The 17,990-nt window shown below is 40.0% G+C and overlaps 1 protein-coding gene across 1 annotated transcript in view; it reads left to right on the top strand.

Moving 5' to 3' along the window:
* Positions 1-1,289: 1,289 nt before the first annotated feature.
* Positions 1,290-17,990, top strand: part of LOC122545044 (triadin-like) — a 103,915-nt gene continuing 87,214 nt past the window's right edge. The window contains exons 1-5 of the mRNA XM_043684249.1: positions 1,290-1,306; positions 13,193-13,237; positions 14,508-14,525; positions 16,016-16,060; positions 17,174-17,218. Of these exons, the coding sequence (XP_043540184.1) occupies positions 13,204-13,237; positions 14,508-14,525; positions 16,016-16,060; positions 17,174-17,218 (142 nt within the window). The 5' untranslated portion in view covers positions 1,290-1,306; positions 13,193-13,203. The remainder of the gene's footprint in view (positions 1,307-13,192; positions 13,238-14,507; positions 14,526-16,015; positions 16,061-17,173; positions 17,219-17,990) is intronic.

The raw sequence follows: 17,990 nt of genomic DNA, 5'->3' as shown, positions 1-17,990 counted from the left end.
AATGAAACATCTGGAAATGAACCTTGCAGCTCAGTGAGGAAACCTACATCCAAAACTAGTGAAGAATTGGCAGAATCAAAATTGGCATAATTTCTATGGAGGTATTATTAGGTTCTGACCAGGTATATTAGACACATGAACAGGCAGAGAATAGAGGGATATGGACCCTGTACAGGCAGATGGGGATTAGATAAGAACAGCATCATGATTGGCGCAGACAGAATGGGCTAAAGTCCCTGTTCCTGTGTAGTACTGTTCTATGTTCATATACCAGGAGACCGCTGGAACCTTCATGAAAGCTTCATTTCTTTGTCCATGATTTCTTTGCTGGGTTTTGTTGAAAGAACTTGGCCAAACCACCAATAGTTGGAGAAGACTCCCATGAATACTAAAATTCTGTGATACAATATTGTGAAGGGAAAGGTGATAGGTGAACTTCTGCAGTAGTCAGTTTGAGTTAATAAAATTTACCAACTGCAACATCTTATGATGTGTGTCATATTTGATTTGTTCTGAAATTAGCTCCGGTGACTGGACAGCTAGTTTGTAATATAGAATAATGCCAATTCCTGCACTGTCCCCTTGCCTGATATGTCGTGGCCTTCTGGTTAAACTCAACACCAGTTGTGTCTCTCTAATGAAAGATCAACTTAATGATAGGAAAAAAGTGATTTCACTGCCCTGTATTTGTAAGTTTCCAGATTATGTTAGACATTATCATTCAATCTATCAGTAACTTACAGATGCCACACGTTAATTGTATTACATGTACTAGTAGAATTGAAGAGAAGAGTCACGTACTGCTGTAGTAAGCCTGACTTTACCCATGTAGTGGGGAGTAATGAGACATTTCCACTTTGGTCACTGACTTTTATATCTAATTACTTCAACAACATACTCCATATGAATTTTAGAAATCAAAATGTGGAACTTTTAAAAATTAGTGTCTTAATGATTGGGATTCTGAAAGCATGAAATAAACAATGCAAGATGCTGAACTGGATTTTAGGAGCAGAACTATTCTGAACATGAAATACAACATTTTAACCACCAAGTTTATCAATGAATGTGTACTCTTGATAGGCATTCTCACAAGTATGCAGTGACGACATGATATCATGCATCTCTTCAGCATTACAGCCAACCTTTAACCATCAAAGGAGGGGCAAATTGATTGATGTTGCTGATCATTTTTGCAAAATGAATGTTCCATCAGGACTAAGGAACATTTTCCTCAATAAAGCCTGTGTTGTTATCTAATATTTTTACTTTTTTTCTTAAACAGCTGAAAAGCAAAAAGTAACAAGTGAGTGATTTTCATGAGAATTTTATTCTGGCTCTGTTTTTGAGATTTGAGCTTTCATTCTTTATAAAGCTGTTCTTTGAAATGGTTTGGCATCTACAAAGTAAAGCATTGCATGAATTTTCCATTTATGTCTGTTTAAATAGTCTGATAACTTTACTGTTTTGTTTGATTTGAATCAAATTGTGTCTTAGCCTCATTATAGCAAAGATAGCCTAAGCTGCTAGTATCAAGGCAAATGTGTGCATGGATTTTGTGTTTACAGCTGTTTGAAAGTTCTGATAATTTTGTTTATTTCTTCCTAAGTTTTCTCCTATTATTTTAACATTTATGCAAAGTTAGTGGAAAATGACAGTACACCAGTGCAAAAGGAGGCACTTCAGCCCATCTTGTCTGTGCTGTCTCCCTGTAGCAGTAAGTAATCTAATGTCATGTTGCCGGCTTCCCCTATTAGCCTTGCACATTCTTACAGTGGCTCAATGGCTAGCACTGCTGCCTTACAGTACCAGGAACTTGGTTTTGATTCAACTTTCAGGTGGCTGTGCAAACTCCACAATTCTCCCAGTGTCTGCATGGGTTTCCTCTGGGTACTCAGGTTCCTCACTGTTCAAAGATGTGTACGTTAGGTGGCATGGCCGTGCTAAATTGCCCATAATTACCAGGGTAATGTAGACTATGTGGATTGGCTAGGGGAAATGCTGGGTTATCGGGATGGGGTGGGTCTAGGTGGGATTTTCAGAAGGTTGGTGCGGGATTTTCAGAGGGTTGGTGTGGACTTGATGAGCCGAATGGCCTGCTTCCACACTGTAGGGATCCTATGGTTCCTGCTCAGGTAATAATCCAATTCCCTCAGAGTGCCAGCATTGAACTAGCCTCCACCATACACTGGGAGTGCCTTCCAGATCATAAGAAGTTGTGAAATGAAAAAACTTCTCTTTATCTCACCATTGCTTCTTTTCCCAATTACTTTAAATGTGTGCACTTTTGTTTTCAATCTTTCCATCAGTGGAACAGTTTCTCTCTCTTTGCTCTGTCCAGGTCCTTTAGGATTTCAAATGCATCTTTAAAATCTCCTCTTTACTTTCTCTCATCCATGGAAAACAGTCCAGACTTCTCTAATCTATCTTTAAAACTGACCTCTGGAACCATTTGTTGTTGTCTGCACTCTGTCTAATGGTTTGCATTTTTCCTGAGGTGCAACACCCAGAGCTGGATGTAATACTCAGTTAACCACTAACGGGTATTTTATACAAGTTTAAGATAACTTACTCACTTTTATCTTCTATGCTTCTATTAGTAAAGTTTAGGACATTACATACTTTATTAACCACTCTCCATAGCTGTCTTGCCACTTTTAATGATTTAAGCAGATGTATGCTTAAATCCCTTTGTTTCTGCACCCATTTAAAGTTGTGCCCTTTATTTTATGGTGTTGTTTCAAGTTCTTATCAAAGCTGATCACTTCATACTTCTCCTCCCTAGGTTCACAATACACCCACACTTTGAATCGTATGGAAGTTTTGAAATGATGGTTTGTACACCATGTCTAGACCATTGATATATATCAACAAGAACATGAGTCTTAACAGTGTCCTCGAAGGAACTCAATTACATACCCTCCTCCAGACTGAAAAAACATTAATTAACCATTGCTTTTTGTTTCCTCTAACTCAATCCATTCTGGTTTGAAGTTGCTGCTACTCTTTTTAGTTCAAGAGCTAGTTGATTGTCCACATCCACATTGAGAGACATTTAATTAAATGCCGTTAAGGTCCAATTTTATCCCATCAACAGCATCACCCTCACTGATATCTCTTCAAATCTCAAACAGATAAAAGCCAAAAATAAAACAAAGTTATGTGGATATTAGAAATCTGACATTAAAGTAGAAAATGTTGGAGAAACTCAGCAGATCTGGCAGTGTCTGTGGAGAGAGAAACAGAGTTTACTTAAAGACTTGGCTATTGTTTTGAACTGCAATGATTGAAAATTATGGTTTCTATATTGTGAAAAAAAGATGGAGGAGAAGCAAGTTGAACAGATGGGAACGCTGTCCCAGACCAAAAGGCAAGGGGATTGTGGATAACAGAAGCACAATAGGACACAGAGTCCATAAGACCATAAGAAATACAAGTGGAAGTAAGGCCATTCGGCCCATCTAGCCCACTCCGCCATTCAATCATGGCTGATGGACATTTCAACACCACTTACCTGCACTCTTCCCATATCCATTAATTCCTTGCGAGATTAAGAATTTATCAATCTCGGCCTTGAAGACATTTAACGTCCCAGCCTCCACTGCGCTCCGTGGCAGTGAATTCCACAGGCCCACCACTCTCTGGCTAAAGAAATGTCTCCTTATTTCCGTTTTAAATTGACCTCCTCTAATTCTAAGGCTATGCCCACGAGTCCTAGTATCCCTGCCCGATGGAAACAATTTCCCAGTGTCCACCCTTTCTAAGCCATGCATGATCTTGTAAGTTTCTATTAGAACTCCCCTCAACTTTCTGAACTCTAATGAATACAATCCCAGGATCCTCAGCCGTTCATCGTATGTTAGGCCTACCATTCCAGGGATCATCTGTGTGAATCTCTGCTGGACACGCTCCAGTGTCAGTATGTCCTTCCTAAGGTGGGGGGCCCAAAACTGGACACAGTATTCTAAATGGGGCTAACCAGAGCTTTATAAAGTCTCAGTAGCACATCACTGCTTTTACATTCCAACCCTCTTGAAATAAGTGACAACATTATATTTGCTTTCTTAACCATGTACTCAACCTGCAACTCAACCTTTAGAGAATCCTGTACTGGCACTCCCAGATCCCTTTGTACTTTGGCTTTATGAATTTTCTCACCGTTTAGAAAAATAATCCATGCCTATGTTCTTTTTTTCCAAAGTGCAAGACCTCGCATTTGCTCACATTGAATTTCATCAGCCATTTCTTGGACCATTGTCTTAAACTGTCTAAATCTTTCTGCAGCCTCCCACCTCCTCAGAACCACCTGCCTGTCCACTTAACTTCGTATCATTGGAGAACTTCACCAGAATGCCCCCAGTCTCTTCATCCACATCATTCATATAAAAAGGGAACAGCTGGGGCCCCAACACTGAACCCTGTGGGACACCACTTGTCACCAGCTGCCATTCCGAAAAAGAACCTTTTATCCCAACTCTCTGCCTTTTGTCAGACAGCCAATCCTCAATCCATGCCAGTAGCTCACCTCGAATACCACGGACCCTCACCTTACTCAGCAGCCTTCCATGAGGCACCTCATCAAAGGCCTTTTGGAAGTCTAGGTAGATAACATCCACTGGGTTTCCCTAGTCTAACCTACTTGTTACTTCTTCAAAGAATTCAAACAGGTTTGTCAGTCATGATCTGCCCTTACTAAATCCATGCTGACTTGTTTTAATTTGACTCTGCGCTTTCAAGAATTTAGAAATCTCATCCTTAACGATGGATTCTAGAATTTTGCCTACAACCAAGGTTAGGCTAATCAGCCTATAATTTTCCATCTTTTATCTTGATCCTTTCTTGAACAAGGGGGTTACAACAGCGATTTTCCAATCATCTGGGACTTTCCCTGACTCCAGTAAATTTTGAAAGATTTAAACCAACGCCTCCGCTATTTCTTCAGCCACTTCCCTAGTTTTTAGACCTTTTAGCTTATCAAGTACGTTTTCCTTCATAATGTCCACCATCCTCAACTCTGCCCCTTGACTCTCCTTAATTGTTGGGATATTACTCATGTCTTCCACAGTGAAGACTGACACAAAGTATTTATTAAGTTCTTCAGCTATTTTCTTATCTCCCAGCACTAGCCTTCCTGTATCAATTTGGAGCTGCTCAATCTCTACTTTTGCCTTTCGTTTGTTTCTTATGTATTGAAAGTAATTTTTACTATCATTTCTAATATTTCTGGCTAGTTTACCTTCATATTTGGTCCTCTTCTTCCTTATTTCTCTCTTTGTTATCCTCTGTTTGTTTATGTAGTCTTCCCAATCTTCTGATTTCCCAGTGCTGTTGGCCATTTAATAGGCTCTCTCTTTTTCAGTGATACATTTCCTGAGTTCCTTCATCAGCCATGGTTGTCTAAATCCCAACACCGCCCCCCCAGTAATCTTTCTTTTATTTGGGATGTACCTTTGTACTGTGTCCTCAATTACACCCAGAAACTCTTGCCATTGTTGCTCAACTGTCTTCCCCACTAGGTTCTGCTTCCAGTCGATTTTTGTCAGTTTCTCTCTCATGCCCCTGTAATTACCTTTATTTAACTGTCACACCATTACATCCGATTTTGCCTTTTCTGTTTTGAACTGCACACTAAACTCTACCATATTATGATCACTGCCTCCTAAGTGTTCCGTGACTTTAAGGTCTTTTATAAAGTCTGGCTCATTACATAACACTAAGTCCAGAATAACCTGCTCCTTTGTGGGCTCCATCACAAGCTGTTCCAAAAAGACATCCTGTAAGCATTCCATGAATTCCCTTTCTTTGGATCCAGTGGTAACATAATTCACCCAGTCCATTTGCATATTGAAGTCCCCCATGATCACCGTGAACTTATCTTTCTGACATGCCCTATCTATTTCCTGGTACATCTTGCACCCCTAGTCCTGACCACTGTTAGGAGATCTGTACATAACTCCCATTATGGTTTCTTTGCCTTTGTGGTTCCTCAACTCCACCCACACAGACTCCACATCATTTGACCCTATGTCATTCAGTGCCATAGACTAATTTCATTCTTAACGAACAGGGCAATCCCACCCCTTCTGCCCACCTCCCTGTCTTTTTGATAAGTTGTAAAATCCTTGGATGTCTAACTGCAAGTTCTGAATCCCGTCTCTGTGATGCCTACTACATCATAATCATTTACGATGATTTGTGCTGTTAATTCATCTATTTTGTCTTGAATGCTTTGAGTATTCAGATAAAGCACCTTAATGCTAATTTTCTTATCCTCATGATTTCCATCACCTCTACCTAAGTTATCCTTCCTTTTTGCTTCATTCCAAGTCTGTCTTGAACTTAAACCGTGCACACATGCTAACCCGCTACTTATCTTTATACTTGACTCCATGCTCCCTGTTGCTTTCCCTTTCCTGACCCACTGGTTTAAAGTCCTAGTGACAGCCCTATTATCCTTTTCACCAGAACACTGGTTCCTGATCGGTTCAGGTGGAGACCATCCCATCGGTACAGATCGCCCCGGTTCCAAAACTGATGCCATTGTCCCATGAAATGGAAACCTCTTTCCCACACCAGTCTCTTAGCCATGTGTTTACTTCCCTAATTTTCTTATCCTGTTGTCAATTAACACGTGCCTCAGGCAGTAATCCAATTTCTTCAATTTTCTTCCTACTGCTTGATTATCCCCAAACAGGTCCTCCATTCTAGCCTTGCCTATGTTGCTTGTGCCAATGTGGACCACAACAACTGGATCCTCTCACTCCCGCTCCAATATCCTTTCAAGCCGGTCCGAGATGTCCTGCACCCTGGCAGGCAACAAACCATGCAGGACTCCCGGTCCGGCTTGCAAAGGATACTATCTGTCCCCCTAATTATAGAATCCCCTATAACAACTACTTGCCGTTTTGCTCCCCCCTCCTGAATGGCCTTCTGCACCATGGTGCTGTGGTCAGCTGGCTCATCCTGTCCAGAGCCCTTTTCCTCATCCGTACAGGGAGCAAAAATCTCATACCTGTTGGACAAGGTCAAGGGCTGAGATTCCTCCACTCCTGAACTCAGAATCCCCCTACTTGCCTCACTTACGATCACACCCTGTTGTTCCTGATCATTAACTGAATTTGAATTACTTAATCTACCGGGTGTGACTGCCTCCTGAAACAAAGCGTCCAGGTAACTCTCCCCCTCAGATGTGCTGCAGTGTTTGAAGCTCAGATTCCAGATCATCAATTCTGATTCGGCCGCTGCCAAAATATGTACCTGAAACTCCCGAGGTAAGTTTATATATTTAAAAATAACCTTCCAGGCGTGCCACTGGTCCTTGCAGTCGCTCCTCTCACTCCAACTTCCGCTGAAACAGTGAAGTCACAAGTTTACAGCATGGGAAACAGGCCCTCCGGCCTAAATTATCTATGCCACCCAGTTTTCACAATTAATCTAGTGCCATTTGCCTGCATTTGGTCCATATCCCTCCATACTTATCCCATCCACATACTTGTCTAAATGTTTCTTAAATTATAAAATTGTGCTTGCCTCCACCACTAATTCTGGCAACCTCTTCCAGACACTCACCACCCTGTGTCTGAACAAATTGCCCCATGGATCCTTTTGTACCTCTGCCCTTTTACCTTAAAGCTATGCCATATTTAAGTTTTAGACTCCCCTACCATGAGGGAAAGTTTTTGGCTATTTACCTTATCTATGCTCTCATGATTTTATACACCTTTAAAAGGTCACCCCTCAGTCTCATACACTCCCAGGAAATAAGTTCCAGCATATCCAATTTCTCCTTATACTCAAACCTTCCAGTCCAAGTAACATCCTAGTAAGTCTTTTCTCTACTCTTTCTAGTTTAGTAATATCCTTTTAATAGTAGGCCGACCAGAACTGCATGCAGTATTCCAAGCGTGGCCTCACTGACACCTGCAACAAGATGTCCCAATTCCTATACTAGTGCTTTGACTAAGAAAAGCAAGCATGCTGAAAGCCTTCTTCGCACCCTGTCTACCTGTGACTCCACTTTCAAGGAACTATGAACCTGTACCACTAGATCTTTGTTCTATAACACTCCATCTCTCATAATCCTCTCTAACAGATGTTAGGCTCACCGGTCTGTAGTTATCAGGCATTTCCCTGCAGCCTTTCTTAAACAAGGGCACAATGTTAGCTTCCTCCAGTCTTTGGGCATTTCATCCGTTGCTATCAATGATGCAAATATCTCAGACAGGGGCCTCGCAATTTCCTCCCGAGCCTACCACAGTCTTGGGATAGACTACATCAGGTCCTGGGGATTTATCTAACTTAATGTGTTTAGGAATTACATCATCTCCTCCTCTGTAATGTGGACGGTCTTCAAGACATCATTATTTATTTTCCCAAGTTTTCTCGCATCTTGTCAGTAAATACTGATGAGAATTATTATTTAGGATTTCACCCATCTCTTGTGGCTCACATAGATGACCGTGAGCCCTATTCTCTCCCTAGTTACTATTTTGCTCTTCACATACATGTTGAATCCCTTTGGAATATCCTTTACATTATCTGCCAACGCCATCTTGTGTCCCCTTTTAGCCCTCCTGATTTCTCTAAGTATACTCCAACACCTCTGTACTCATCAAAGAATTCACTTTATCCCAGCTGCCTGTACCAGTCATATGCCTTCTTCATTTTCTTGACCAGGACCTCAATATTTCTAACTTTACTCCTGTTAGCCTTACCCGACACGCTAGAAGGCATTGGCCCTGAACCCTCATTAATTCAGTTTTGAAAGCCACCCACTTAACAGACATCCCTTTGTCAGCAAACAGCATCCCCCAGTCAACTTTTGAAAGTTCCTGTCTAAGACCTTCTAAATTGGGGAATGGCCAAATTTGAAACTTTAACTTGTGGACCAGACTTATCCTTTTCCAGAATTATTTTAAAACTAATGGAATTATGGTCACTGGTTGCAAAGTGCTCCCCCTTTAATTTCTGTCACTTGCCCTGCCTTACGTCCCAAGAGGAAATCAAGTTTTGTGCCTTCTCTAGGAGGGCTATTTACGTACAGCATGAGAAGTTCTTCTTGGACACAAATCTCTCTCCATCCAAGCCCTTAACACTATGGCAGTTTCAGTTGATGTTAGGAAATTTAAAATCCCCTACTAATACAACCCTATTAATCTTGCAGCTGTCTGCAATCTCCTTGAATATTTCCTGCTCGATCTCCCACTGTCTATAGTGCAATGCTATCAAAGTGATCTCCCCTTTTTTATTTCTGAGTTCTACCCATACAGTCTCAGTAGATGAACCCTCAAGAATGTCCTCTATCACCACTCTATGATGTTCCCCCTAATCAGAAGCTAACTTCCCCTCCTCTCTTGTCTCTCCTTCCACCCTTCTTATAGCATCTGGACCCAGAACATTGCCAGTCCTGTCCCTCCGTCAACCATGTTTCTGTAGTAGTTATAACATCCCAGTCCCATGTACCCATCCTTGCCCAGAGTTCATTTGCCTTCTGTGTGCTGTCTTTCTCTTTAGACCTTCTTTTTCATCTCCCTAGTGATTTGAAACCCCCCCCCCCCACTACCACCACCACCACCATTCTAGTTTAAACCCTCTTGAGTGGCTCTAGCAAATCTCTCTGCCAGGTTATTGGTCACCCTCTTGTCCAGGTCCCCTCTACCAAGAAGAGATCCCAATGATCCAGAAGTCTGAATCTCTGCCTCCAGCACCAGTTCTCAAGCCATGCATTCATCTCCAAATTGTCCTGTTCCTACTCATGGCACTAGAACTCATCCAGAAATTACTACCATTGAGGTCCTGCATTTTAACCTTCTGCCTAACTTCCAAGACCTAATTCCTTTCCTACCCATGTGTTTGGTACCAATGTATAAAACAACCTCTGGCTGCTCACCCTTCTCCTTAAGAATTTCATGAAACTGCTCAAAGACATCCTGAACCTAGGCACCAGGTAGGCAACACACCATCATGGAGTCTCAATCACAGCAACAGAAATATCTGTTTGTGCCCTTCACTAGCAAGTCCTCCACTTACTAACATTCACTTGACTTTGCCGAACTCTGGTCTACAGCAGAACCATAGTGCCACAGGCCTTGCTGCTGCTGTATTACTCCCCTGAGGGGAAATAGCCACAGGAGACTCCTGCACTGTCTGCCTGCCACTCCTGGCTGAACCTGTGGTGTGACCACATCACTGTAATTAGTTTTTATCACACTGTCCTCCCCCTGTATGCTCCTCAGTGTGTTCAACTGCTGCTCCAACCCAATCATGCAGTCTGTGAGGAGCTGTAGCTAGTCACACTTCCTGCAGACACAGTTATCAGGGACACTAGACTGTCCCCTGATCTCCCACATCTGGTTAGAGGAGCATACCACTGCCATCTCTAACCCTTCACATCAAGATAAAGAAGGAGTCCCTCCTTGCTAATCAGTCTCCTCACCAAAGTCCACACTTAAACCTCCAGCAACTCTTCTCAAAATGGCCACTCCACTCAAGCTTGCCTCCCTTTTATTCACTCCTGGGCGGTCACTGGTGACTGAGCTGACTTCTCCCAGAATCTTCCTCAATTGCTGCTCAGGAGCACCCTCTGTTGGTGAAGAGTAGGTATTAATATGAAACAATTTCTTTATCTTGCAGGAGCAGCTCTCTGAAAGCTCATGCTTCCAAATGAACCTGTTGGACTATAACCTGGTGTTGTGTGATTTTTAACTTTATCTAGCATGTCTAGTATTCTACCTTAGTGCACCTCAATCCTTTTTTCTACTTCTAGATGCTAGCACCCACACCCCTGAGAATTCAATATACATCCTCCCCACCCACCAGTTAACCTCCCCAGTAGATTATTGATCCCACTTCTGTTAAGGTGCAATCTGTCCTTTTTGAGTAGATGCCATTTAGTTCATAACTGATCCCAAAATTGCAAGAACCTGCATTGGTCCCTGCTGCACGATGGTGCAAGCCATGCAATGACCCTCACTATTTTTCTATTTCTATTCTCGTTAGATTGCTACATTTGAAGTCATACGTTTTAAATTCATCCCTTGTTCAAAACTATATAGGACCATTATGTCTGCCCCCTCAATGTTGTCAATACCATCTGTAATAAGTAATTTTTTTTCCTTTAATATGTTCTGTGCCTTCTCCATGATATCCTTTATCTTGGCACCAGGGCCACAGCACATCATGTAGGACTGACAATGATGTTTATAGGAATTCCTGTCTGCCCGGTGCCTATGGAATCTCTTGAAACAACGATATTTCTACATTTTGTTGTTTGTATGTGTACATGACATTGGCTGTTGGTGTCCGATCCAAACAACACTCAGGGTATTTGTCACTTCCAGCAGTGTTCAATATGTAAGTACCTGTTTAATAGCTGCACACTGATGATCCCTGTACTTCCTGCCTCTTCCTATACTTCCTGATGGCCACCCAGCTACTATCTGGAATACTTCCTCACTGTGGGGTGACCACCTCATGGAATGTATGATCCAGGAAACTCTCATCCTCCCTAATGCTCCGCTGTGACTCCAGATGTGCCTGAAAAGATATCCTGAAGTCGAGTTGCTGCTCGCATTTCTGGCAGCATGAAATGTCCTGAATTTCCCAAAAGGTGCAGGAATTGCAAGCAACTGATTGCTCATTCATGACTTTTAGAAATAAATTAACAATCTTGCTAATGTGCTATAAATGTCCCTTTAGCCAGCTTTTTCAAAAGATATACCCTTGCAGGAGTACGTACCTACTCGGCTTTTATCTTGTTCGCTGGCTCAATAGTCCAATATCTCCAGTTTGTATTTATATACAAAGGTCTATTACTCTGTGCATTTTAGACATTATGAGTGCTGTTTCAATGAGATAAAAGCAGCTTTGTTGGTTTTCAATACATTTGCATGTCAATGTGGAGATAACTAAGACAAATCGGGGCTTAGTGTGGCTATCATTGCAGTAGTGTTAATGATATTAATTAGGTGCTGATTTAGTTTGCATGATTTTTGAGTGAGCTTCAATCTGGACCTTGTTACATATGTGACATATTGGTGCAAAATAATCTATGTTCTGGCTTACTGAGAATAGACTGTTCAGCAAGGTTTCTTTTGCAGAATTCCTATCTTTCAACAGTTCTATGTAACAATCACAGTTAATCATGTGCATCAGAAGGAGTGTAATTCAGTTTCTATGCAGTAGAAGAAATCATTGCAATGGTTGTCAAGTGCTCATTGCTGGTTCTGCATCTCACTATTTTATTCTGGCTCACATGGTTTATGGTTCAGAGGATATGTAAAGTAAAAATCAGTAATCTCTTTTCCTCACAAGCCTGGGAAATGGCATGTTCCATGCTAGCTCCAGTAAAGTAGGTATTTCTCTTTGTGTGATTATCTCCTCCCAAGTGAAACAGATTTCGATTTGCATCAGGGCTTCGAGAACATTCTCTGTGATGGAAAAATGTTCCTATATTCCCAGTTTGCAGACATATTTGAATTATATTGTTTCAGACATTTTACCTGGCGTTATCACAACTTTTCATTGCAGATGCAATTTTTGTCAAAAGTCCCCTTTTCTTTAATGGCAAACAATAGCCTTGCAATAGCTGCTCTGTCATCGTAGTTCCTCCGCCTATCAAACTGCACTCATGCCTGGGCTGTCTGCGTGTATTTTTCATGTATTGGCAACTGATTCTAGTGAAGAGGTAGGAGCGATGTTTGTGAAATAAAATGAGATACATTATCCTTTCAATCAGCACAACTTGGTCTGCACTTTGAACTGAACAGTGTTGTTTGTAGGCAGATGCAGGATCTGATGGTAATCAGGTGATCGATATGGTAGAGGATGTGTGTGTTGATCTGTTTTTGTAATCAACCTATTCAGAGCTATTATTACACACCTCTGGAGCAGGTGGGACTTGAATGTGAATCTTTTGTTCCAAGAGTAGGGACGCTACCACTGTGCCACAAGAGGACTCCCAATGAGTGTGTCAATGCTATTGTGATTTAAATGTTTTCACTTAACCCCTCTCAGATCCTCTTCATTAGAATCTCACCTTCATACTCCTCCACTTGAAAATTTTACTGTCAATATAAGAAACAGGAAATAGGGTAGGTTATTGTTGTGGCCAACATTGCTATATTTTGTACAGTATGGTTAGGCATATTTAAAACATGTTGAGACCTAATTTGAATATTCACTATGTGTTTAGAACCAGAAAGTATGAAGCATGTGAAAGAAAAATCTACAGAGAAAGGTAACATAAGTTCATTCAAAAGAAATCCTGATAATCTTTATCTGTTTTTTGATATTATATCTCCCTTTCGTTCCAATGCTAAAAGTTCAAAACCATTTGTGAATGACTGGGGATGGGTTGGTTATCAAGTTTTGCCATTTGGATTTTCAGTTCCACAGTGGGCCCATCTTCTGGTAGCATTGGCTGCCACTGTATGAAAACCCTAACCTGTCCTCACCAAATCCCAGCTTCCATTGCTGGAATCTCCCTGATCAGCCCCAACAACACTGCCACCACTTAACCCCTTCCAAGTAGAACTTCAATCATTGTATCTCCTTAACTGGATGGTGCTCACCGTTCCTGGTGTTACAACTGAGGCTGAGGAGCTCCACCGGAATGACAGTTCATGTTGGCAGGGTGGGGGTGTAAGGGATGACTCCCATTTTCGAGGGCAGGAGTCTCAGTTAGCTGTCGCATGTCAGTAAGCTGCTGGGGATTTCCTAAAGTCCTGAGCCAGAGTTACTGTTGATCTTCTGCCCATTACTGGGGCCAGATGCACCATCCTGGTAAAATCCAGTCTCTGTTTATTCCTACTGTTAGCAATTGAACAAAAATGGAAGTGATTTTAGTTTAAACCAACGTTTATCCATATGGTGTTTACTTGTTAAAAAAAATCATTTGACAATTTCATAAAATTGAAAAACATGGGGAAGCATGATTACTGTAATGAAGCAAAGAATAATCAGATATTAATACGGCTCATTTCCTCCTTAAATATTTGAGTGCCGACATGAACATTGATTAATTTATAGAGTTCACAAATGTTGATTTATCTGATGTACCACGAAGGGTAACAGAAAGGAAACATGTAGCATCAGTTTTGTCTGTGCATACTCTAACTGATAAATTATGCGAAATGGGTGATATTGGCACTGCCACAAACACACATGTGTGTATATATATACACACACAGATAAAGCTCTTGATATTTATTTTTGTTAAAATCCAGAGATTGAATAACAGATATTTAAGAATGGCTGAATTCATCTCGCAAGTGTCCATTAAGCAACATCAGAATTACTCACATTGAGCAACATCATGAAAATGTTTTTAGACAATGTCTCAGGAATTTAAAAAATGAGTAATTAAAGGAGAAAAAATGTGTGATGCCATACCTGATCATCATCAAAGGCAAAAAACCTCACTATTAGTAAAAACAACTTCTCTTGCAAACATCAATCGTCCTTTTTTGACTCAGATTTTCATACTTTTTTTCCTTTTAAAACTGCAGGAAAACCAAAAGTAACAAGTGAGTAACTTTAGTGCAAATTTTACTTTTGGTGTTTGCTATAGAGTTGAATGATTAGAGCTGCACTTTTATGCAAAGTAAATTGAACCCAAATTTGAAATAAATTGCCGCTCTAGTATATATATATATAATAAATGCAGTGTTTGTCAATAACCACCAGCTTAAAAAAATGCTTTTCTGCAATATGCTGTTTTAATTATAATTTTTACAGAGTCAGAACTATAGACTGTTAGTCCTCGATACTAATCTTCTTGCCTCAGCACAATTTAACAAATGTTCCTGAAAGTTATTTTTGATAAATATTTTGTCTTGTATATACATATATATATGTGTATGAACACTGATTTTATTCATTTTCACTGTGATAAAATCAAAATTGTCAGCGAGCTCAGTGTTACATCTTGTTATGGAAACAAATGACAGATAAAAGCAGACTTCATTATGGCGACTGTATAAATACTGCAAGCAGCTTCCGACTGCCTGAAACAGATGAGGAAGGAAAGCAATAAAAATACAAATTAGTAACAATTATTAATGAGAAAACTATGTATAGAAAAGAGCAAAGGTGGGTTCATGATATCACTAATGCAGATTGTAGATTAAATAGCAATGAATCCATATATAGTAGTGTAGCTACCAACAGTATCATAGTGATTTGCTGATGCCCCAAACAGTGTGCACTTCAGCATGCCTGCTTAAAAATCCAGTAGAAAAAGTTGCCATATTTTGCATTTCAGTTGTGTTCCAGAGTTAAAGAAAATATACCAAAGTCAATATTTCTATTTCTTTCAATTTACCTCATTTGGCAGATCCTCTTTTTCATGCTATGCATCAATGAAACTTGATTTTTTTTTCTTCTATTACTTCTGTTTGTCATCTGTTTCATCATGACTGTCTTCTCCAAATCACCCATCTTCCTTTGTTGCATCTCCTGCAGAAGGATCACCAATGTTCCATCAGTAAAATAAATGTTCCCACTTAATTGCTTCCAGACATCTTTTGATTGCACACAGTTTTTTGTTATTTTTCCTGTATTTGGCAGTATTGATCTCTGCAAGTTCAATTTTGTTACAATGAAATTTTTTCTTCAAGGCATGCTAAATATGTTGCCCAGATTTCTTGCATGTAATTTTTGTTTATAAGAAATGGTTTAAATTGAGATTGAAGTTGACAGAGGAGAGTGAAGGCCCCTGTTTCGCACATTGTGATACCTGCCTTTCTCCTTATCTGCTCGAAATTTACAGTGTGTAAAGGCAGCAGTGTCTGTGAGAGATTCACTCTGGCTCTGATTTCTTTTTGCTATCAATATTTGCACAATCCAGATTATAGTGGAACAAAAATGTCATATGTTTTGTTGTATTATTTGTTCCATGCTTAAATAACAATGTATATTATTCAAGATCTATAATACTTCAAGAGCAACAACTGATCAGTAACAATTAAGGTACAATTAATATCGATCCTATTTCATTTATTTACCAAATATTTAGAAGCGGAAACCATGAAGCAAAAAAAACCAAAGCCTGCAAAAAAAGGTAACGCAAAAATCAGCCAGTGCATTATTTGCATTTATTGCTAATGTTGCAGTTTTCCTTTCTTCCATTGCCAAATGGCAACAAATTCCAATGACTCTCTAGAGATGCATGGGTTAGTAAATCAAACATTCTGCACTCAAATTTTCCCCAACTCTTGATAACGGAATGCAAATTGAGATAAATTGAGGCGAAAACTGCACAGAATCGGATTGTGAATTTGCCACACTAAAGGTAAGAGTAAGGTGCCAACACTGCTCTCAACATTTTCTTTTCAGGAAAAACTGTTCCAAATTCTCCAATTTATCTTCTGCCTTGAGCGCGGTCTTCAATCTGTTCACATCTTTCCTAAAGTGTGGAACACAGAAGAATACTTTTGCTAAAGTATAGTCGTGTGTATGTCCTATATACAGTCAGCATAATCTTCCTGCCCTTCATCCACTCTACCTGTATTAATGAAGTCTAGTTTTCCTGTCAATTTTAATGAATTATGTATGTGTACACATTGACTTCTCTGACACACTTTAAAATAGTATCTTTATTCAACTTTACACTGTCTCTCTGTATTCTTTGTACCAAAATGTATCACTCCATCATATTTCTCTGCATTAACATCCATCCGGCTACTCAACCAATGTATAAAAGAATTTTTGAAGTTCTACAGTGTCCTTCAATCAGTTTACAATTTTTTCAAGTTTTGTGTCACTCACAAACTTGGAAATTGTCTCCCTGCAAACCAAGAGCCAGTGCAAACACAATGGGTCAAATGGTCTGCCTGTGTACAAAAACAGTCCTGTGATTCTGTGATCTGTACATCGTTGTCTGCACCTTGACTGACAAATATGGTTTGTACACAGGAACAGAAAGTGATGGTGGTTCAGTGATTAATTTAAAGTGGCAATGGGCTCATTATTTTTATCTGAATTTCCTTTGTTTAGATTCTAAATTCTATACAATTAACACAGAGTGGATGAAATTAACAGCTTTAATAATGAAATAATATTCTTATTATTATCTATTGTATGTGCACAGATGATGTTGCAATATTAGAGTAATATTAATAGTTACAATTATGGTTAATAATGAATCTAATTAAATTGTTCATTTAACTTTTAGAGACAGATTCCGCGAAGAAAATTAAACCGAAACCCACAGAGAAAGGTAACATAAAAACTAAAGCAGAAATATTTCAAATATTTTTAATCATGCATATCTCCTTTATTTCTGTGATAAGTACATTAAACTACCAATCAGTGTCTGGAGATGGATAATTAATCATGTTTGGTAATCCACACTTTGTTTATTTCTCCTGACAGTTGGGAAGGGATGGTGTAGTGGCAATGTCATTGGACTGAGAATCCAGAACCCCATGGTAATGGTCTAGGGTTTGAATCCCAGCACAGCAGGGGGTCAAATTTGATTTCAATAAACATCTGGACTAAAAGCTCATCTAATGGTGACCACGTAACCATCACTGATTGTAAAGAGAGTCACGTTTTTTTTTAATGGGGAAAGAATCATTTGGTTCACTAATGTCATTTTAAAGAAGGAAATCCAAACCCACAGCAACATAGTTGGATTTCCTTCCTTAATTGCTATTTGTGTAACTAGGGATAGGTAATAAATGCTGGCCTAACCCCGCATAAAGGTGGATAAGTCCCCAGGACCTGATCAGGTGTACCCTAGAACTCTGTGGGAAGCTAGAGAAGTAATTGCTGGGCCCCTTGCTGAGATATTTGTAACATCAATAGTCACAGGTGAGGTGCTGGAAGACTGGAGGTTGGCTAACGTGGTGCCACTGTTTAAGAAGAGTGGTAAGGACAAGCCAGGGAATTATAGACCAGTGAGCCTGACGTCAGTGGTGGACAAGTTGCTGGAGGGAATCCTGAGGGACAGGATGTACCTGTATTTGGAACGGCAAGGGATGCTTAGG

This window comes from Chiloscyllium plagiosum, chromosome 3 (assembly GCF_004010195.1).
Source record: "Chiloscyllium plagiosum isolate BGI_BamShark_2017 chromosome 3, ASM401019v2, whole genome shotgun sequence".
NCBI classification, from domain to species: Eukaryota; Metazoa; Chordata; class Chondrichthyes; order Orectolobiformes; family Hemiscylliidae; genus Chiloscyllium; species Chiloscyllium plagiosum.
This window is presented reverse-complemented; position numbering and strand designations above follow the sequence as displayed.